This window comes from Macaca thibetana, chromosome 17, assembly GCF_024542745.1.
Source record: "Macaca thibetana thibetana isolate TM-01 chromosome 17, ASM2454274v1, whole genome shotgun sequence".
Taxonomy (NCBI): domain Eukaryota; kingdom Metazoa; phylum Chordata; class Mammalia; order Primates; family Cercopithecidae; genus Macaca; species Macaca thibetana.
Genome location: NC_065594.1, coordinates 92118634 through 92141881, shown reverse-complemented (window position 1 = coordinate 92141881; position 23248 = coordinate 92118634). Strand labels below are relative to the sequence as shown.

The 23248-nt window shown below is 53.1% G+C and overlaps 1 protein-coding gene across 10 annotated transcripts in view; it reads right to left on the bottom strand.

The window, feature by feature from the left end:
* The window catches only part of ATP11A (ATPase phospholipid transporting 11A), a 186010-nt gene that overhangs the window by 96474 nt on the left and 66288 nt on the right, over positions 1-23248 (bottom strand). The window contains exons 1-2 of one of the 10 annotated variants that reach the window (XM_050766703.1): positions 16039-19735; positions 13301-15975 (exon numbers count right to left, since the gene is read on the bottom strand). The exons of 8 other annotated variants lie outside the window; for them this stretch is intronic. In XM_050766703.1, the coding sequence (XP_050622660.1) occupies positions 13301-13309 (9 nt within the window). In that variant the 5' untranslated portion in view covers positions 13310-15975; positions 16039-19735. Of the gene's footprint in view, positions 1-13300; positions 19736-23248 lie in introns of those variants that run through there. One more of the 10 variants, XM_050766702.1, reaches the window with a different exon arrangement.

Genomic DNA, 23248 nt, shown 5'->3' with positions numbered 1-23248 from the left:
CACAGGAGTGTCAGAGAAAATGTCACCACAAATCGCAACAGTGCAGCTACCTGGGCAGCCTCCGGGGCTCCTTCCCTTAATTATTATTATTATTATTTTCTTCTTCTGAGACAAAGTCTCGCTCTTGTCCCCCAGGCTGGAGTGCAATGGCGTGATCTCGGCTCACTGCAACCTCCGCCTCCCAGGTTCAAGCAATTCTCCTGCCTCAGCCTCCCAAGTAGCTGGGATGACAGGCGTGAGACACCACGCCTGGCTAATTTCTGTATTTTTAGTAGAGACGGGGTTTCACCATGTTGGCCAGGCTGGTCTTGAACTCCTGGCCTCAGGCGGTTCGCTCGCCTTGGCCTCCCAAAGTGCTGGGATTACAGGTGTGAGCCACCGTGCCATCTTGATTATTTTTTTAAAGATACTTTTGACATTTGGGATTGATCCACTGCTGCCTGAAAACACACAGTCTTTGTGCACGTGCCTGGCAGTGTTGCTTTCTGACAGGTGCCAGCGCCTGAGCCCGGTGGTGCCTGGCAGTGTGGCTTTCTGACTGGTGCCCAGCACCTGTGTTCAGTGACTGAGGAAAATTTCCCCAAGGAGCAAACTCCCCTGAGGTCACTGCCATGGGAGCATGAACTCTAAACCCACAGTGCAGAGAGGCTCCAGGGGCGAGACGCTGCGTTTCAGAAGATCTACGATGCGACACTCTCAGTGTGCACCACAGCACGTGGTCAGAAATTAATCCCAGGCCAGGAGCTGGAGCCTGTCACCTGACAGGTCATCTCAGCCGGGCGCAGGGGCTCACGCCTGTAATCCCAGCACTTTGGGAGGCCCAGGTGGGTGGATCACCTGAGGTCAGGGGTTTAAGACCAGCCTGGCCAATACAGCGAAACCTCGTCTCTACTAAAAATACAAAAATTAGGCAGGAGTGGTGGCACATGCCTGTAGTCCCAGCTACTTGGGAGGCTGAGGCAGGGAGAATGGCTTGAACCTGGGAGGTGGAGGTTGCAGTGAGCCAGGATCGTGCCACTGAATTTCTGCCTGGACGACAGAGTGCGACTCTGTCTCAAAAAAATAAATAAATAAAATAGAATTTACTATTGCTTCCCATTTGACAGAGCGTGACGACAAACCCAGAACCATCGCCACACAGGCCGGAGCGCCGCGTGCAAACTCACCCCCGATCAGTTATCCAGATGGTTTAGGCAGCGTTCAGTGTCACACAGCACAGGGGTGGCACTGGCCTCACTGGCCCTGTGACCCTCCCCGCAGTTCTCTGTTAATGAAGTGTGGAAGTGAACAGGGCAAGGGAGAGGATGGAGCAGGCAGCATGGAGGAATTGGCTCCAACGTGCCCAGTCTGGGGATGGAAGGAGGGTCTGGCATGTGCCCTGCACTTTTACTCACACACAGGACACACGAGAGGGTGTGTGGGGAACTGCCAAGGATGTGGCCGACTCAGCAGCCCTGAGGCGTGCCTTCATGCAGACGGGCTCACTTTAGGATGAGTAACAGATGTCAACATGAATCCCCATGGAAACAAACGGCGGCCACCGGAACAAGCAGCAGTGGCCACGGACTCCGAGCTGCAGGTCGGCGCCTCCACAGGCTCCCAGGGACTCCAGCCAGGCCAGGAAGGCAGGAAGGAGTCCAGGGAAGAGGCCTCGGAGGGCAGCCATGGGCCTGGTGGGGTGGGGGGTGCATGGGCTCATGCCTGGGAGGCACGGCATCCTGTGGGGCTGGCAAGGGGGGCGGTATTTGCTGTTCTCTGGCTGGCCCTAAGTTGGAACTGGGGGCAGAAACTAGGTCGTTGTGAACTAAGCTGCGCCCGCCCTGTGCCAGGGCTATGGAGGTGTGGGCTGGGGTTCCCTGGCCACAAATGGCTCAGCCACTGTCCCTCTTCAGGAAGGATGACGCCTCTCCAGATACGCCCACTCACAGGTGGAGGGGGGCATTATGAAATAATTCAAACATGCAGAAAACTGGAGTAAGGAAATAAATCACCCAGATTTCACAAATGTTAACATTTTTGCTATATTTGTACCAACCAATTTTTTTCTTACAGAAATAAACTTAAAACATAGAGTTTTATATAAGTCATTTGAAAGTATTCTTTTTAAAAAATCTGGCAATGGGTGAGTAAGAGAGGAGAAAACTGCAGTTACCTAACACCCCTTTAGAGGAGGGATGTCCTCGAGGCCCCAACCTGCTCAGCCAAAAGCACCCTGAAGCTGCTGGGAGGGGCTCCTCCTGTCAGCGCCCCCCGACCGATGGAAGCCCGCCTATGTGCATCCCGTGCCTCTGGCTGTGTGGTAGGAAGGAAGAGGATGGGGCTAAGGCGGAGTCGGATGATGAGCCCTTCAGCAGACAGGGGGCGCCGTCGGCAGCATCTTCACAGCAGGGCTTCCCGCCGTGCTCTGCTAACCCCACTGGAAGAAGAAACACCTAGAAGCTACGCAGCCAGCCACGGGTACTTCACCTGCACATCAAGGGCCTGCCTCAAAGCAGGGAAAGACCGATAAACTGAGTCACACCAAATGCTGCTAGCTCTCTAAGCCAGTGCAAGCAAGACCCCTGCGGGCAACCCACTTGCAGTCCCTCAGACATCACATCCGAGGCACACACCGCAGCCTGCTGGCCTTGCCACCGACCCCGAGGAAGGGAGGGACCACGAAACAATGACGCCCCCATTCCCTAGGGTCTTGTAACTCTGCAGCTCCCGTGACAGGGGACGAAGGTGGAAGGAGCTGCTCACACACAGCCTCGCTCGCCAACGACGCTTTTCACCGACGCCGGCAGACGTGTGTTGCTTCGTCAGTCTGACACACACAGGGCAGTGATAGGAAGAGGCCCAAAGGAAAGAGCGTTCATTCAGACCTGACCCAGAGACCCAGGGCTCTCACGCTCTGAGACTGTGACCTGGGATGAGAAATACGTTGTAAGTCACCATGCAGTCCAGGCTGTGCGTGCAAACACAGGAAGGCGAAGCCTCCCCGTCTGCTCTGTCTGGTCCCCTGCTCTGGTTCTGCGGTCTTTCAGGGCTGCTTTACCTCGAAATGAGCTGCAACTGTGATCTGGTACGCGTCTTCAGTGAGTGGGTGCAGCACATCACACATTTGCGATTTGTAAGTTGGAATCTCAACCTCCCCTGAGAGTACCGATTAAAATAGTTGCTGGAATGGGATCTATGTTCCTCTAAAGTACCATCGTCTCCCATTTCTCCAAATACAATAAACAGGGCCCAGGCTTGACATCTTCTCAAGGGCGTCACCCAGGAAGACATGGTCCTCAACCACCCTCTTCTAATTTCTGCAACTGGAGATACCGGAAGCTTTGATGTAAGACACCTGGCTTCCAGTTTAGACCAGATGACTTACGAAACCTGGGAGGTGTCAGCTGACTTTACAAGTAAAGAAAAATCCTAGCACCAGACTAGACCCAAGTAATTTTCTTTCATAAAAGTTCTGTTAAAAAACGAGTAAAATCAAAATAGCCTGCAGTCTATCCTTTATATTGGACATTTCCTAGAAGGCTGCAACCTTCAGCCGCAGTGCTTAGCCAGGTTCCCTCTCCTCCAGACACAGGAGGGAATTCCTTCGGCCCCAGTGCTTAGCCAGGTTCTCTCTCCTCCAGACACAGGAGGGGATTTCTAGTTCTCCTTGAGAGATGGACAGGAAGCAGTGAGGCAGCAGGCACTGCGTTTGAGGAGCTGAGGTTCCTGGTGCACCTGTTTTCTAACTTGCAATGAAGAAAACCCGTCAGGTCTTCCCAAAGGCTGCCATGAACGCTGTGAACCTGGGCACTGCGGGTCCTGAAATGCAAAAGCAGAGCCCTTCCTCTAATTTCAAATCCACTACCAGAAACCACGGCAGTGTCCTAACCCAGGCAGAAACTTAACAGATCCTTCCCATCCTGTTGCTCCAACACACGCCCAGGTGTGCGGAGGATGCACGGGCCGGGGTGCTGGAAGTGCAGAGCCAGCCCTCCTCCCCTTGCCCAGGTGGCACCGGGGTGCTGGAAGTGCAGAGCCAGCCCTCCTCCCCTTGCCCAGGTGTGCGGAGGATGCACGGGCCGGGGTGCTGGAAGTGCAGAGCCAGCCCTCCTCCCCTTGCCCAGGTGTGCGGAGGTTGCACGGGCCGGGGTGCTGGAAGTGCAGAGCCAGCCTCCCTCCCCTTGGGAGTAGAGGGAGCAAAGGATCCCTGCAATTCGGGAAATACTTTAATCGAGAGCCTGCGGCAGAAAAAGGGCAGCTTGTCCCTTTCCCTCTTCTCAGGGACGGCGAGGTGGACTGAAATGGGCTGACGTGGAGGCGCTGGGCTGGTCTAGCACAGAATGAGGAAGATGAGCTGAATGGGGGAGGCCTTCCAAATCACGCAGCCAGGGCTCAAGCACGCCCCCACCCCTAGTCCCCACACGAAGGCAGTCTCCGGCTTTGATGCCTTCCAGCCTTCCACCGCCCTGTGAGCTCCCCTGGGACCCCTTCTCTTCCCAAGGCAGCAGAGGCACAGGCAGGACTTCCCTGGGAGGCACAAGGTGGGGTGGAGGGTGGGGGTGGTGTGGAAATCCTTCACAGGTGCGTCTCTCCACACCCCGTGACGCACGTCACCCACAGACGCAGATCGCCACTCACGCACGCGGAGCGTTGGTGGCTGCCACACAGAGGGCACCGCAACTAAAAACACCGTGTTCCGCTGCAGGCTGCATGGAGCCCAGCGCCACAGCTGCTATCGACAGTGTTGAGGAAGGACCAGTTACCCAAAAAAGCACAGGAAAAAAGCTGTTTCTGCAGACAAAGCCCTGGGCCTTTCCTGGGACCCCCATCCGCCGCAGGGCAGCACGTTTACAAAAGGGCTACAGCTTCCCAGAGGTTCGAGGATTCCCTTCGTTTGCTCTTTCAGGGGGCAGGGAGAGTGGGCAAGGACTCCTGGTCACCAGCGGAGTGCCGGGCATTGGCTCGGGACCCGTACAGCCCGGGGAAGCAAGATTCTCCCGTGGGAAGAAAAAGGCATGGTGGGTTTGGTCAACACAGAGAGAGGGCGGCATTTCCTTTGCTTAGATTAAGCAGCAAATAAATTAAAATACATGAAAACAGAAGGGCTGGGTGACACCACGCAAACTGTTGCAGGCCAATCCAGGCCACCACTAAGCAGTTTACAGCCTGCACTCTGTTCTGGGGGTGGCGATGGTGGGGCAGGGCAGGAGGTGCCACAGCTCATCAGAACCCAGATGGCACCCTCCGGGGAGGGAGATGGACAGGCCGTGGCCTGGGGCAGCACCTCACAGGCCACAGCCTTCGGGGTTCTGGGAGGGTCCAGAGTTCTGCCCAGACACAGACCACCGTGTGCCAGGCCTTCCCCGTGTGGCCCACGTGCACACACACAGGGTTCCTGGGCTTTCACGGCAGAGCCGTTCCCTACGTGGAGCACTGTGATCCGATGCCAATCGTATATGATTAGGGATTGTACCTGGAATATATACAGAACGATTCAAACTCAAAAACAGAAAGACAAGGCGGAGCTCCTCTAGGGACCTGCAAATGACCAGCAAGCCCAGGAGAGGACGCAGAGCATCCTCAGTCACCAGGGAGATGCGGGGCAGCCCCGCCAAGCAGCAGAGCCAGTTGTAAAGCCCCAGGCTGCTTGACTCCACCCACAAGAAGTGTCCACACGGGCAAATCTGCAGCGACAGAATGTGGATTAGCAACTGCCCAGGGCTGGGCTGGGGCGGGAGGGGAGGGGAGCTGGGGACACAGCTTGGGAGCGCCTGGTACTGGGGACGGGGTTTCACTGGAGGGTGATGAAAATGTCTAAAATTAGATTGTGGTGATGTTGTGTAGCTTGGTAAACACAATAAAAATCATCAAATTGTTTAAGTGGGTCACTTTATGATATGTAAGTGATATTTCAACAAAGCTCTCTTCCTACACACTGGCGACAGGCTGAGCACTGCTCACGGCCCTGCTCCCAGCCACACGGCCCCACCACGGCCGCTCCAGGTCAGCACCCCTCACCACTGGAACCTTCTACCTGCTCATCTTCTGCACAAACAGGCTTCTCTCAATTTTCGTGTAAGCAACATTTTTAAAGTTTAGTTTTTATATAGTATATAGATCACTGTTGATATAACAAACTCCATCTTAGAAAAAGACTTTGTTTTACATTTCACAGCGCACTTTGCCAACAAAGATAAGGTGATTTGCTTAATAAACAAACAAAAAATAAATAAAGACAGTATCCAACCAGGTAAGGACACAGAAAGCACACCGTTGCACTCAGTTCTCACGGGAGGACTCTGCCTCAGCCGCTGCCGCCTCGCAGTCACTTGTGATAAGAATTTGGCATCTGCCCCGCAGGCTCTGCCATCTGAGTCCTCCTCACAAGACCACGGACCACCCCGCCCAGCCCAGGGGTGGTGTCTGCTTCACTCCCCCCGACTGGTTCATTAACCCTTCCTCCTATCTCCCTTTTTCTCTTGATGTTAAATGTTACTTTGTTTGTTGCGGAGTATTTAAAACATTTATGTATTGATTAGGTATACTATAACTACGGTTTACAATATTGACCAATGTGAGGAGTGGCTTGAGCCTGGGTGCCCGCTGCTGGAACTACCCAGTGACAGGAAGCACCAGCAGTTCCTGGCTTTTGTGATTGAAATAACGTCAACAAAAGCCTCACACTACGGAAAGACACAAGTGCACGTGGACCCGGTTATCTCTAACCTTGCACCACTCATGACAAACAGCATCTCATAGGGGGTAAAAGTGAGCCCAGTAAGTTTCCAAAGGAGTATGCCTAAGAGCAGAGAAACTAGAATAAAAGAGATTATTCCCAAAGTAAGAAGAGAGAAACAGCTGAGGGCAAGCACCATGCAGCCGCGTCCTCCGGGTTTAACCAAGGGGGCAACTCCTCCCACCAGGGCAGATACAGTTGCCTGCGCCCGTCCCAGAACCCAGCAGACACGTCCAGGCTGGGTGGGATTGCAAGGTGTCTCTGCCTGGCGCACGCCTTTCCTCCCCTTGTTGCCCCAGTAAGGGCAAGATGTTTCCGCATTCAACGTTCCATCAGAAAGTCGCCGGATCACCCGAAATAACCAACCTTCCACCGTGGGTCACGCCTTCCCCAACCTCACCATCAACTCTGCTAGGGTCTGCGTTGTGGCTGCCAGTCAGGTTAGAATGGGGTTAGAACGCATGCAAGGACAAAGGAGATTTTTAAAAAACAGGCTGAAAACCACTTTTAGCCAGGGTTAGTCCCTAATGGAAGTTTCACGGTTCAGCTGAGACAAACAAAACCTATTAGCTGAACGACACCGGGGGCAGAGCAGAAGCAAACCAGCCAGCCTCAGTCACTGGATCAATGTTTACAGCGGCCATTCCCCCTAATGGCCGGTTTTCAAACGTACAGGTATCCAGTGACACAGCAACTTCTTGTTCTGCTGTCTGTTTATAGCTTCAAACAGCAGCGCTCCTTGTTTGATGGTCAGAAGATCGTGGGCACTTAGGCGTTTCTAAAAATAGGCTTCCTCCTGACTCGCTGTCTCTGCCGCCTCACAGTCCAGGGAAGCGGCGCGTGGCGCCTGTGCCTGCCCGTCTCTCAGCGGCTCCTGGGAGCACCCTGGACCCCAGTGGACGTGTGGGGCTTGCTTGGGTGTAAAAAATGCAAACAAGCCCTCTGCAGGTGGACCGCGTTTCCACCGCTGTGCTGAGACACACGGCTCTCTCCCACCTTTGTCCCAGCATGCAAGCAGGGCCTGGGGTCTGGGGTGAGGCTTCATGTGGGTGCGCCCGTCCCTCTGTCCTCCTTGGTCAGAGCCACTGGCATCTGCTGGGGCAGGATCAGAAGCGCCACTGGTTCTCCCCACTCTCATCACACTCATGGTAATGATGACTGGATTTCTCTCCTTCCTTTTTTCTTATTTTTCTCCCAAACAAATCTCAGGTATTTTCAAGGCTCTCGGTGGCACTTTCCTGCCATGAAAATATTTTTCACACAAAATCACTTGGGTCACAATGATCCACAAAAAAGCACAGGGACATCCCTTTGATCTGGAAACACAGTAACCCTGCGAAATGCTGGATGCCAGCAAACCTAGACCATAGTTTACTGGGTCCAGAACTGAAATAACGATATAAATTCTCACCCCAAATCATTCTTGGCCTACTCTGGATTGCCTAATTCTGATAGTCTGCAGCAGTGGGAAGAAACACAGCTTCCTAAGAGTCCAGACACAGGAGACACAGAGGAAAAGAGCCGGCAACCAAAGCATCGCTTGGAGCCCACGGCACGTCCAAGGATCAGGAGGACGCAGTTAGAACAGACTCCGCAGGACTCATGAAATGCAGCAAGAGCAAAAATAACGCTGATTTCATGCGATTCACCCTCCATTTTTGACAGGAATACATTTCTGACCAGGCAGCTTGTGAAGCAGCAGCCGTGGTTAGTGGCTTCCGTTTACAGCCGCGTGGGATGCCACGGAACGTGCAAGGAAGCAATCAGACAGACCTGGCTTCCCCGTGGCTCTGAAGCCGGCCTCCGCACGGTGCCTGCACGGTGCCTCCGTTGGGACAGAGACGCCTCTTCATCACAGGGCACTGGGCAGGCTCACCCATCCCTCTGCAAATCAGTGCTAGAAATCGGCAGCTTCCTCTTAGACTCAGGCCGGTGCGTTCCTCACGGCCACGTGTTTCTGCCTGTAACTGAGGCTCATCTCACCTGGAAAACCAGGGTGGTGACGAGGTTCACATGACTGAGCTAAGGGTCAGCTCTGGGGAAGCTGAGAGAACTATAAACTCCGGCATTAGAGCTTGAGGCCAAGGTCCCTGCTCCAGTGTGCAGACAAGAACCTGGTTTTGGCTTTGGCCAGAGGAAGCGCAGCAAAGAGGCCACGGCTGCCAGGGACCCGGGTCACGGGCTCCTTCAGTTCACCTCCAAACGCAGCAGGCAGAGGGTCGCAAGCCACTGGCCAGGACAACCATCCCGGGAGCCCCGGGGCTGAGGCCATGCTGCACCTGCTGTACCTTTGCACCTCAGAGAGGAGGGCAGGGAGGTCCTGTGCCGGGTGTGGAGCTCAGTCCTGGCACACGCTTGGGGATGTGAGTGGTGCTGAGTCAAGAAGAGAAAGGCAAGTGGGGGAAGCCGGGGCGTGGGGAAGGGTAGGAGCCTGGGAGGAGCTGGGGGGCGGCCCTTGGGGCCCCATCATTGCTCCTGTCTCCTGACTTGCAAACCTGCCCCCAAAGCAGTTCCACCCCCGACCACAAACACCTCCCTATCAATACACTCTGGCTCATCCCGTTACTAACGTCACAGTGCAGCCTCCACTGCCCCTCGCAAGTGAACCACAGGTGAAGACAAGAGAGCGCCAGGAATCGGAAAACAGGCCCAGCATGAGGATGAGCAGCAACTCCGCCCTGAGGACTAGGTGAAACCAACTGGCAGGAGAAACGCTCGAGCCTCAGCACCCGACCTCCAGACTCTTCCCAAGCCGCCAGAAAACAATGCGTCCCCCGCGAGCCCAGCGGGAACACTGAGGGGTCACTGTGTTTATTTCCCACGACTCAGTCCCTCCGTCTAAAGATCAATTAGCCAGAAAACTAAGCAGGCATATCCCAATTCCAATTCAAACAAACATGTTAGTATACGTGTCGCCTTTTAAGAAGCAGAAATTATATACCTTCCAAATGCATTGTAGGCATATTTCCAAAATATTGAATATATATCTAATGAAGACAACTGCAGGACTGCGAGTCAGTAATTACAGCCTGCTGTTTGGTGAAAATACAGGCAAATTGGATAACAGCATACACAGAACAACTCCAGACACCGCGGCGGTTCAGCTGGCGACAGTCTGCGAATGCGCTGCCTGCAATCCCGCGGGCACCCTGGATCCCCGAAGCTGAGACTCCACCGAAGGGACAGCGCAGCGTCCACTGGAGAGGCTGAGGTTGCCCCACAGCCAGTGGCCGACGCCAACTCTACAGAGGAAGAGGCCGCAGAGGGCAGAAGTGGAAGTGAAGACGCTGCTGGTGGAGGTAGAGGCGGGCGCCTGGGGCTGCCTCTGTGTCCCACGTAACTCATCACAGTGGCCAGGCTCCGTGCCATCTTGGGAGGCCAGAATAAAAGGAAGGACGGCTATAAGGAAGGAGGAGGAGGCATAGAGGGAATTCCCAGAAGCAAACAGGCACTTGGAAAACCTTCAGGAGAAAGGAAAGAAACAGGAGGACGTGGATCCCAGGGGTGACGGGGCTGCCACCAAAGCCACCACCAAGCCAGGCCAGAGAGCAGTGACCAGAGAAGGGCATTTCTGTGACCAGTGCTTGGTGGGGAAGTGAGGAGCCAGACGGGGTTCCCCACCCAGCAGCGAAGCCACAAGTCCGCGAGCCACACCTAAGTGCTGCGGGGGGTCCACACACAGGCACTGCCACCGAGCAGGTGACAAGGATGAGCCTCAAGTCAAGCCCACTGCCACAGGTGCACTCACACTCTGGAGTCCTAGACCCGAGCTCTGAGAGATTTCAGAGTTTGCAGTGTGGATACTGATATCATTGGCCAAGTGGGGAAAGTAAAGGTGGCAACTTTTTATTATGAGACTGGGTATCAGAAAAACGTCCTCTCTTCACAGTAAGAGAAAAGAGTCACACACGTTTCAAAAGCCGGTTATGTGCAGATGATGAGACAGTCACAGATATTCTGTGGTTAGGCAAAAAGCCAGGCTCCCAACAGCACCCCCACATCCTCCCCACCTTCCCACAGGGGCTCCCAACACCCCCACATCCTCCCCACCTTCCCACAGGGGCCCCCAACACCCCCACATCCTCCCCACCTTCCCACAGGGGCCCCCAACACCCCCACATCCTCCCCACCTTCCCACAGGGGCCCCCGACACCCCCACGTCCTCCCCACCTTCCCACAGGGCCCCCCGACACCCCCACGTCCTCCCCACCTTCCCACAGGGCCCCCCGACACCCCCACGTCCTCCCCACCTTCCCACAGGGGCCCCCCGACACCCCCACGTCCTCCCCACCTTCCCACAGGGGCCCCCCGACACCCCCACGTCCTCCCCACCTTCCCACAGGGGCCCCCCGACACCCCCACGTCCTCCCCACCTTCCCACAGGGGCCCCCAACACCCCCCATACCCTCCTCACCTTCCCACAGGGGCCCCTAATACCCCCACATCCCTCCTCACCTTCCCACAGGGGCCCCCGACACCCCCACATCCTCCCCACCTTCCCACAGGGGCCCCCGACACCCCCACATCCTCCCTACCTTCCCACAGGGGCCCCCGACACCCCCACATCCTCCCCACCTTCCCACAGGGGCCCCCGACACCCCCACGTCCTCCCCACCTTCCCACAGGGGCCCCCCGACACCCCCACGTCCTCCCCACCTTCCCACAGGGGCCCCCGACACCCCCACGTCCTCCCCACCTTCCCACAGGGGCCCCAGACACCCCCACGTCCTCCCCACCTTCCCACAGGGGCCCCCAACACCCCCACATCCTCCCCACCTTCCCACAGGGGCCCCAGACACCCCCAAGTCCTCCTCACCTTCCCACAGGGGCCTCCAACACCCCCACGTCCTCCCCACCTTCCCACAAGGGCCCCAGACACCCCCACGTCCTCCTCACCTTCCCACAGGGGCCTCCAACACCCCCACGTCCTCCCCACCTTCCCACAAGGGCCCCAGACACCCCCACATCCTCCCCACCTTCCCACAAGGGCCCCAGGCACCCCCACGTCCTCCCCACCTTCCCACAGGGGCCCCTAACACCCCCACATCCCTCCTCACCTTCCCACAAGGGCCCCCAACACCCCCACGTCCTCCCCACCTTCCCACAGGGGCCCCCAACACCCCCACATCCTCCCCACCTTCCCACAGGGGCCCCTAATACCCCCACATCCCTCCTCACCTTCCCACAAGGGCCCCTAATACCCCCACATCCCTCCCCACCTTCCCACAAGGGCCCCTAATACCCCCACATCCCTCCTCACCTTCCCACAAGGGCCCCTAATACCCCCACATCCCTCCCCACCTTCCCACAGGGGCCCCCAACACCCCCACATCCCTCCTCACCTTCCCACAAGGGCCCCAGGCACCCCCACGTCCTCCCCACCTTCCCACAGGGGCCCCCAACACCCCCACATCCCTCCTCACCTTCCCACAAGGGCCCCAGGCACCCCCACGTCCTCCTCACAGGAATCCGTGTTCAAAGCCTGTTTCCTGCAGAACTGGGCACCTGCTTCAGCTTCCAGCACAGTGAGCGTGGAGGGAAGAGGCTCCCTCAGGTGCTCTGCCCCATCCTGGGGGGGTGGGCGGAAGCTGGTGAGGGAAACCCTCCCCCTTCCCCTTCCAGTCTCCCCAGGGAGACGGATGCAAGCATGTGACAGCGGCCCTGCAAGGACCCTAACCCCAGAAGACATTGCCGGGGCAGTCGCTGAGCTGAGGCTGCAATAGAGATTCAGCCAGGATGCCCCTTCTGGATGCAGCTCTGCAGGGAGGAGAGTCTGGTAAAAAGAGGGTCCCAGGAATGCCCCGTGACAGCCTCTGGGTGAGGAGCTTCTCCCTCCAGCAGGGGTGTCCAAGGGAGAGAATGCATTTATGGGTTCTTACTTTCTGTTTCTGGTCGAGCCAGTAAAGCCCCTTCCTCATCCCTCTTCCTCTTATTACTAGAGACAGAAACAAAAAACCATGGCTTCAAGCTGCCAAAAGCCTAAAACAAGACGAAACAGAAAGACAACAAAATAGGGCAGGTTGGATGACCTTGCACGGAGAGGCAGAGATCGCCTCGTCTGAAGAATAAGAAGCCCGTCTCCACCACTATTCCTTCCTCAAGCAGGCGGGCATGTCGGAAAATGCTGCGTCAATTTCTACAACCTGTGACGGGGGATCCAACCCCGACCACATCCGAAGAATCCACACTTATGAACTAAAACTGCCCGTGGTCAGCTCAAGGATCAATGCTGGACACCGGCCTGCAAGGAAGCCGCGGCTTCAGAACGGGGAGGACCCTGGCGGTCACGCCTGCTCTGTGCCGTGAGGGAAGCAGCTGCTTTACAGGAGTTCATTACATAAAACTGTCTGTGTTGTTGGTTTGCTAAGCTCCGCACCGAGAATTGTTCATGAACATCCTTCAGATCTACTAGAGCAGGCTCCGGTCAGTCAGTCGCTTTCACTCGCAGAGACGTTTCCCGACACCTAACTGGAGTATTTAGCACCCAAGATGCTTTGTTGAAAGTGAATCCAGTTTTCAGATTGAATGGTTCTTACGTCTCTCGCAAACCCATGACTCATTCAAAAGATCAACCCTCGTTCTCACCATGAACATGGACTGAACGCTTCCTCCTGTGTCTGAAGTTCACTTCGGCGATTTCAGTACGTTCTCCCTCACTCAGAGGCCGCTCCTTCATCTTAACTGTGTCCCAGAGACACGCTCAGAAGAACGTGGAGTGGACAAAGAAACGGGGCCGAATCGGATGGAGTGAAGGGAAGGGAACAGAGGTGGGGCCTGCCCAGAGGAGGCTGTGCCAGCGAGACCACGAAGGCGTAATTCAGGCAGGACTGAGGGTGAAGACATCAGAGGTGAAGCGTCCAGGAGCGATGTCGCCGTGAACACAGAGGCACCACTGTGCCAGGACGCCTGGGGCTGGGGTTCCGTGACCCCACACAGATACTCCTGCTTTTACGGGGGGCGACAGCGCAAGAGGGCTACTGTAAGCTGTGACTTCCAAGACCATAACAATTCCTGACAACACTTCGAACTAAAGACGTCATCCCTTTCCGCAACTTACGCTTACACCAAAAAGTATCCGAAACAGGTCTCAATCAATTTAGGGGTTTGTTTTGCCAAAGTTAAAACTGTGGCCTGTGACGTGGCTCCAGGAGGTCCTGAGAACATGTTCCCAAGGTGGCTGGGGCACAGCTTGATTTGACATGTTTTAGGAAGACAGAAGCGACAGGCAAAGCTCTAAACCAACACATGGAAGGTGGCGCTGGTCCGGCCCGGGAAGGTGCAGCATCTCCAAGCAGGGGGTGGTGGGGCCTCCAGGCCACACGTGGACACAAAGATTTCCTGACTGGCGACTGGCTGAAAAGGTGAAACTCGGCACGAAGAGTTGAAGTCAGCGCGAAGTTAAGGAGCTCGTGGAAGCCACGCTTCCTCCACGCAGAAGGCTCCTCCAGGTAGCTTCAGAGAGTACCAGAGCTTAAAAGGGTCCAGACTCTCCAGAAAAGAGCTGGAGAGGGAAGGTGATTCTCTGTAGAATGTAGATTTCCCCCACAAGAGGCAGTGTGAGGGGCCATTTCAAAAGATGTCAATGAAATGTATTTGGAGGTGAGATAATGTCTCTCAGGGTCTGCTATCTGTCACGCGAGGGTACACTAGATTCAGGTGGAAAACTGGTCTCTTGTTGGTACGAAGAGTCTGTTTTGCCCGTCTCAGGTCTGTTTAATGTCACTGCTGGTCCAAAGGAAGGAGAGTGGGATGAGGCCTGTCCGAGTCCCTCTTCCCATCAGAGCCTGAACTCGCCTTTCCCGTTTCCTTGGGGTCCCCGTGGCCAAGAGGCAGGTCCATTCCGTTGGTTGGGGGCTTAGAATTTTGTTTTCAGTTTACAACGTAATAGCTGTTGTTATAACGTGTGCCTGGGATTTGCTATAATCAGGCGTGGTAAGACATGCAGGCATAGAAATCCTCACGAAGATAGATCTTTATACTCAACTCCCCAGACACAGGCACTCAGCCACCACGCAGGGCTGCTCCAGGATGCACTTTTCTGCGTGTGTCAAATGCTTTTTGAAATTATAGGCATAAAATGGAGCGAACTGAAGAATGGCTTTATTCTTTGCCCCTAAGAAGTTACCAGAAAAGGATGGGTCACTGCCACCGCCTGCCTCACTCAGAGCCCAGGAGCCGCACACGGCGAGGAAGGCCTGCGCGCCCGGCACACACATGACTGAGTGCCCCGGCCTCCACGCCACTCCTGGAGGGCTGCCCGTCATACTGTGGGCATTTGTAAAGAGACACTTTTTGCTTGTGATGTTTTACGTTTTATGATCTTTATTCCATGGAACTTAGCTGAGCATAACTGGGTTTGGAGGTCACGACTTTACAGCAATGGAATTGTACCGCAAGGACACAGGAGTTAAGGGGAAGAACAACGAACCACTCCCGCACATTTCCGGCCTGTGTCACACCCAAGACACCCCGTCCGTAGCTAACTTTTATCTTCAGGTGAGGAAAATGATGGAGCAGCATCCTGAAGGAGTTTATCGTGGTCTCCTCTGAACCACGGCTGGGACTGAAGACACCTCCTGCCAGCGAGCGTTTGTTCCATCAGGCGCACGGCAGTCTCGGAGGCCCACAGAGACAGTTCTCACAAAGGCCTGGCCGTCAGCTGTCTTTCCAACAGCGGCCTGTCAGGTCACAGCTCATACTCTCAGAAACCGCTTCTCAGCTTCAGAGACCCATTTCCTAATCTCAGCGTCAGGCATCAGGAATGATGCAGAAACGCCAGTCCCGCAGTTCAGATCCCAACCTCTCTGCGACAGGAGGCCAGCAGGACCCGGCCCAGAAGCCCACCCCGAGCTGGGGCAGAGGAGGAGAAGGGCGTTGGGAGGTCTGCAGTTAGCTGCCCTGTGAAGGTTTCCCACACACTTAAAACACACATACACTTCATAAGCACGAGTCTCCATGATCGTAGTGAAAATGCCTCGATAACAGGGACTGTTTCCTGTTGCTTTCTATCTTCTATCACGGTCACAAACTCAAACAGCTGCTGCCAGCTTGGCCAAAATGTCCCTGGGGAGGCCCCACCCCTGCGGCAGGTTCACCGTGCAACCTGGCCACGCAGGTGCATCTCAAGGCTTTTCTAAAAGCACAGCTAGAATGAGCCACAACGTTCCAGCCGGGGCCACACCTGCTGACAAGTAGCCGACTTAAGGTGTGCAATGGTGAGGGTGTAGCATCCCCCTTATCCTCAGGGGTACCTCCAAGACCTGCAGGGATTCCTGACACAGATAGTACCTAACCCCATGTTCACGATGGGGTACCTCCAAGACCCCAGGGGATTCCTGAAACCAAGAGAGTACCAAACCCTATGTACACGATGTTTTCCCTATGAATACACACCCCTGATAAAGTTTAATTTATAATTTAGGCACAGTAAGAGATTAGCAATAACTAATAACAAAATAGAACAATTATAATAATATGCTGTCCCCAGTTTCACAGACAGAACATTCCATCTGACTGGAGATCTTGGCAACCTGAGCGTACCGTTTTCTTTTTCCTTATTAAGTCGAGAACTTTCACTTTTAACCTAAAGGAGCACCTTCCCGCTTCTCTTATGTGTACCCGCCTCGCCAGGCTCACTGCTCTTGTGCTTTGGGGCCATGATGAAGTCAAATGAGGGTTCCTTGAACACAAGCACCGCCACCCCTGGACCGTGGATCTGACAACCGAGAGGCCATAAGGGGGCGGGGAGCGTCTGCAGCCTGGAGACGCTGGACGAAGGGAGGGTTCAGTCCAGGTGGGACCGAGCGGGCAGTGCCAGATTTCACCACGCTCCGCAGAAGGGTGCACAAGTTAAAACTTGGGAATTGTTTATTTCTGCAATTTTCCTGTTAACACTTTCATACCTCAGTTACCTCGAGTAACTGAAATCACAGAAAGGGAAACTGTGGCGAAGGGGCCGTCATCCCCACTCCACCTCCCAACAACATCGAAAAAGACCTGTGGGCTGAAGGAATAAGGAAAGCATCATTACAATTACCTTTGATCCTTCCGGGCCACTGTGTTTTAAATCTCAGTTTGATTATCAAACGCAGATCAAAGCAATAAATATTTATTGGCAGAACTGTTAACAACTGCGCTGGTAACTATATTTACATAATACAGTGTAACTATATTTACGCCAGCATGACCTGGTGCGTGGGAAGTCCTTCCAGCCTCGAGCAAGAAGAGGGGAACAGGACCAGCTTATGAACGCACACTGAATGTCCGTGTGAACTAGCTGAAAAAAATTAGGCAGTTTGTTTATACTGAGATCAAATCTTTTTTAAAAAGAACATTAAAAGAACAACTTAATAAACCAACCCAAATCATGTGGATATCATTTGAGCACATTTCTATCTGGTATGTCACCAGGAACTCGTCTTCCAGAGTCCTCAGCCGAGCGGGCGATGCTAAACTTACTGGGGGCCTCTGGATGCGTCTCTGCCACCCACCCTGGACTCGGCGGGGGCCCTATACACACAGCACCAGGACGCAGCAGCCTCAGGACTCGGCGGGCCCTATACACACAGCACCCAGGACGCAGCAGCCTCTGGTTAGGATCTACGGGATGAAGGGAAGCATGAAACTCACGGTGAGGTGCCCCCTCCTCAACTGTACTTCTATGAATTTTGAATAATTAGAGAAAAACAAGAAAAGTCACTTTTATTCCCACTTTCTGGACTGCTTACATGAAGACTGAGAAATGAAAAGACTCATATTTTGCTTTTAAAATGTTAAAAGGAATCCGGCTTGGGGATGACACACGACTCTTCAACACAGTCAAGTCTTTCTATTTATCCTCCTTTAAGCCTCAAGCTGCATCTGCCACCCTAACGCATACTGACAGACGGCTTCCTGTGGTTCCTATCCAGTTAATGATGACAGGAATTAGCTCAGCATATCGACTGGACAAGGTTGTGTTTTCCGTTGTAGGCACTTTTTTTTTTTTAAGTGAAAAGCAACTCACATGAAAAATGCATAACTTGTTACCAAGAAGGGCACAATAGTTCTCCAAGCAAATAACCTACCCAGGGGCATTTACAAAACTTCACGTGATTATCTGGTTATAAAATGTTTATAACATTTTGTAAACAGAAGAATTTGCCATTTCAGAACTGACTTCATTCTGTCTCCTTGGCAAAATAGGAAAAAATAAAATTTTTCTATTAAAAAAATTAAGTTTACAAAACAGGCACTGAAAACCTTCCAGATCATCCTAGAAACATCCTTTACACAGTGAGCAGAAGATAAAGAGTACCAACTTCCAATTTCTGCATCAATAAATGAAAGTACATTTGCCAAGCCCTTCACGGTGATAGAGAAGTTTTATTGGTGTATAAGTTCAATGAACTGTTAACGTAAAACTGAAAAGTCATCGTCACAGCTGACTGAATTTCTTTGTTACATCGCTCAGGTTAAAAATGTGTCCACGCATTGCTGTTGAAAGAGCACGCAGGTTAGGAAGTCTTCAGAGCGGGATCTTGGGAGCAACCCCCACCGTCAGGACAGTCCAAAGTCTCCGGACTCTGCCAAGCGTGTTCTGGGTGGCTGGACCAAGACTGCTCCCAGGTGAGAGCCTCTGCTTCAGAGTGAGACAGATCCAGGTTTAAACCCCAGCACGCAACAGGGAAAACCTCTCCAGAGCGCTGCAGGATGTGGCCGCATCCACCTAGAGTTGCCCCCAGCTCCCACAGCCTCCTCCTGCTCTAAGCCCATCCTTTGCTGCAGGCACCAGTGTTTCTGCAGCAAATCCTCAGCTCTGTCTGAGCCCTCGCCCAGCATAAGAGGGGAACACCACGTGGGGAACGGATGAATTTCTATATCCTGCACACGCTGCTGTTTTTACAAGAGAAGCATTTGATGTTGTGTTTACCCACGGAAGTGACAAAACATAAATGTCACTCAACTTTTTATTAAATGAATTGGTTCAATGATTTTCAATCTTAACTGAAAATGTAACGTACAAAATGAAGACTACAAAACTGTACAATTCCAAAGCCAATTTTTTGGATGACGGCTGTTTCTGAGTCAGTTTGCATTTATGAAGAGCACACACCCCACGGTAATGAACCGTTCTGAGATAATATAACTGTGTATGAAAATTGAAAAATGCTTCACAAGTGTTAGTTACTGGAGTGTTTGATTTAAGTGCAAGAGGAGCTAGCAAGATGGATTTAAGAAATGTGGGCCGGGCACAGTGGCTCACGCCTCTAATCCCAGCACTTTGGGAGGCCGAGACGGGTGGATCACGAGGTCAGGAGATCAAGACCATCCTGGCTAACACGACGAACCCCGTCTCTACTAAAAATACAAAAAAACTAGCCAGGGGTGGTGGCAGTAGTAGTCCAGCTACTTGGGAGGCTGAGCCAGGAGAATGGCGTGAACCTGGGAGGTGGAGCTTGCAGTGAGCCGAGATCGCACCACTGCACTCCAGCCTAGGGACAGAGCAAGACTCCGTCTCAAAAAAAAAAAAAAAAAAGTGAAGTGTTTACTGACCCATTTTTCTTACTTCAAATGTCTTTAGTGGCCGGGCGCGGTGGCTCACGCCTATAATCCCAGCATTTTGGGAGGCAGGGGTGGGTGGATCACCTGAGGTCAGAAGTTCAAGATCAGCCTGGCCAACATGGTGAAACCCTGTCTCTACTAAAAATACAAAAATTAGTCAGACATGGTGGCAGGCACCTGTAATCCCAGCTAGTTGGGAGGCTGAGGCAGGAGAATTGCTTGAACCTGGGAAGTGGAGCTTGCAATGAGCCGAGATCGTGCCACTGCACTCCAGCCTGGTGACAGAGCAAGACTCCGTCTCAAAAACAACAACAAAAATGTCTTTAGTGTAAAAACAAAGGCTGAGACTTGGATGGAACCTGAGTAGCATGTGTCCTGCACTCATGCATGTGGCATGGACTCCCTGGAAGCTTCTGGAAGTTCAGAAACAGCTCTCTGGGAACCCCACCACACTGGCCCCTGGCTCCCCTGACATGGTGTGCAGACGTGCAGCCACTCACCCTCGCCAGAACCTTGCCTTCCTGCCGCACACACACGATCCTCGAAAGACAGACTGCGGCGAAACACACAGCAAGGCAATCGGGAAGAAAGACGTTTTGAGTAGGTGTTTTTTAAAGACTTTTGTTTTTAATACAACTTAATTGTTTATATAATTTAATGTTTAACAGTGTCTCCTGAGATTCCTGAACACTGAACAACTGGCCTGCTGGTCCGTGCCCCCTTGCCCCAACTTCCCTCGTGGGGTGAGACGAGGAGGCCAGCCTGGGAAGGGAATGGGCGTCCTGTCCACCTCCGTGAGGGGACCTCTCGCTTTTCCTGATTCAAATCAGTTCTCCTCTGCAAGGCTCTAAAAACAACAGCCCCGTTGTGGAAACACCAAGTAAAATGTGAAAAAATAGAGAAGCTAGTCTTGACCTGAACAGACCTTGCAGTTTTCGCAAATACCTGTGACAGTAATTAACACAGACATAAGAGGAAGTCATGATGACAGTAAGAGACTCGGAAAACAAGTGGATTAAACACATTGCCTTCTAGAAAAAGCTGCGTGAAATGGGTTTGGAATTTCTGTTTACTCTAAAGATGAAAGCTTCCTATGTTTGTTCACCACTGGAGAGAACACAAGAGCCAGAAAAACAGCACGTCTTTGTTTTGCCATGAGCACAGCTCTGTTCCCGGACCCTCGCCCCTGCTTTCTGTCACTGGCGGCCGTTCTTGTAGGGTGGACTCCCTAAATCCACGAGCTTGGATAGCTCCACTTCAGATCGTGGCAGCAGTAACTTTCTATCTTTTGCCTAAATAAAAAGCACTTAGTATGCTATCTCATGCACAGTAGGTGCTCACATCGATGTGGAATAAATCCACATAAACCTAATTCTTAAAAGATGATCATTTTGCAAACGATGTAACTGGTATGTAACAATTTCAACTAGCAAATTACTAGATGTAGTTGATGTGTTGGGAGCAGGCCCCACCCTGGGAGCAGGCCCCCCATCAACTGCCACAAGCTGCTCTGACTGCCGTGGAAATCATCCGACACCACACAGGCTGCCCTGGGGTGCAGAGGGCCGTGCCCCAGAAGAAAGGCAAAGAGGCGTCTGGGAAGCTTGGTCACCAGCCGAGAAGCACCTCTGACACCGTCCAGCCTCTCCAGGTGAGGCCCACCTGAACTCAACCGCCGCCAGCCGATCTGAAATCGTGTCTGCTGTTTTTCATGCCATCCCCTACCCGCCCTGCCATCCGCTAGACTCTGGGAGGTAAGGTCTGGTGACAGGGACCCTGTTGCCAAGAGAGTGCCCCAGTGAGTGGTCAGGTTCAACAGGCACACATGCTCTGGGCAGAAGGCAGATGCAGGGGCCTCTCCGGGACTGGGCGGGGACCCTGATCCTAAAGCCCAACACGCAGGTGAGAGAGGTGGCCTGCGGGGTCTAGAGAGAAAGAACTGCCAGGAAAAACACTTGCCCCTTTCCTGAAGGCACCGCAACGATGGACATGACCCTTAGTTATTTGGGGTCAGAGGTCGATTTGCACAGCCAGCCAGAATCATAGGCCCTGCCTGCACTCTGTTTCATAGGCTAAATTTTATTTAATTTGTATTTTGGTTTTGGCTTTGTAGTTTAATGTTGTAAGGATATCATTATAATCAACATATGTCAACACCAAGGTTTCTAAGAAATTTATGCTGCTCTAAGTAATGCTTCCATGACAGGAAATGGTTCTGGGAGCCGCTCTGAGTGAGGCTTCCATGACAGGAAATGGTTCTGGGAGCCGCTCTGAGTAATGTTTCCATGACTGGAAATGGTTCTGGGAGCCGCTCTGAGTAACGTTTCCATGACTGGAAATGGTTCTGGGAGCTGCTGTGAGTGATGATCCGTGATTAGAGATGGTTCTAGGAGCTGCTCTGAGTGATGCTTCCATAACTGGAGATGGTTCTGGGAGCTGCTGTGAGTGATGATCCGTGATTGGAGATGGTTCTGGGAGCCGCTCTGAGTGATGCTTCCGTGATTGGAGATGATTCTGGGAGCTGCTCTGATTGGTGTTTCTGTGATTGGAAATGGTTCTAGGAGCTGCTGCGAGTGATGATCCGTGACTGGAAATGGTTCTGGGAGCCACTTTGAGTGATGCTTCCGTGATTGGAGATGGTTCTAGGAGCCACTGTGAGTGATGATCCGTGATTGGAGATGGTTCTAGGAGCTGCTGTGAGTGATGATCCGTGATTGGAAATGGTTCTGGGAGCCGCTCTGATTGGTGTTTCCGTAATTGGAAATGGTTCTAGGAGCTGTTACTGACAATTACCAGGCTCTGGACAATGCACATGACCAATGGCCTTGAAGGCAGGATCCATAGCTTGTCCATTTTTAAATCCCTTGCCCCTGGTGGAGTTCAGTGAGTGAGGTCTCTGGCACAAAGCTTGACACACATAGATGCTCAGTTGCTGTTTTCTGAATGAATACATACATGCCTGCCGCCTTGGTGGAGGCAAATTAACGCTTTAGCTATACTGGACAATTTTCCCAGGATGGAAATGGAATATTTGCAAGCTTTGGGGTTTGAAGGCAGGCATCAACTCTAGGTTTACATGAGGGGTGTTCATGAGTGACGTCAACATCACAACACAGCCAGGCAACGTGTGTCCCTGGGCAGCGGGTTCAGGTCGACAGTCACATCTGAGCCTCACGTGAACCCTGCAGGTATTCACCTGTTTTGCTGACAAGGAAGTTGAGAAAAGAGTCCATGGAGACAAGCCAACGACCTTTATTATCATAAACTAACTATATAACATCTGCAGCCTTACACATGAGGGATGGTTCTGGTCACCTCCAGGCACTCACATGGGGGTGTCTGACGTAGAACCCACGGCAACCACACACACGGACAGTCCATCCGTTTCTAGCCCAGCTTTAAAAACCAACAACAAAATCCAAAACGGTGACAGCCTGGCTGCCATTTCTGAATGCCTGGGAGGCGGCCAGAAGTGGCAAATGCCAACCTTGGCCACAGCCCTGCAGGGAAGGTGCTTCTTGTGTCCGTTTTACAGGCAAGAAACGGAGGCTCTGAGAGGACCTGGAGGGACCCCATAAGCAGTTCGGGACCATCCTCTGGCAAGCGCCACGTGGATGACGCTACAAGGGGCGCCGATGAGAAGCGGAAAACCGGTCTCTTGGTGTAGAAAGACTGTCCAAGCTGGACAGAGTTCCAGGATCTGAAGAGAGGGTGGGGCTGTGCAACGGACAGCAGAAGAAGCGAAAACTAGTGACCTCTGACCTGTGAAGTGGGGGCCCACAGACCAGCCCCCAGTCCGCGTGCAGCCTGCAGCCTGTCTGTGCAGTCCGTCAATTGAGAATGCTTTTACATCCTTAAATGGTTGAAAAAAATCAAAAGAAAAGTAACTGTCTGGGGATACGTGAAAATGATCGGAAAGTACAATTTCCTCGTCCTCAGTCGCCTTTCATGGGCCCACAGTGGCCCTCCGAGCCATGGACTGACAACGGC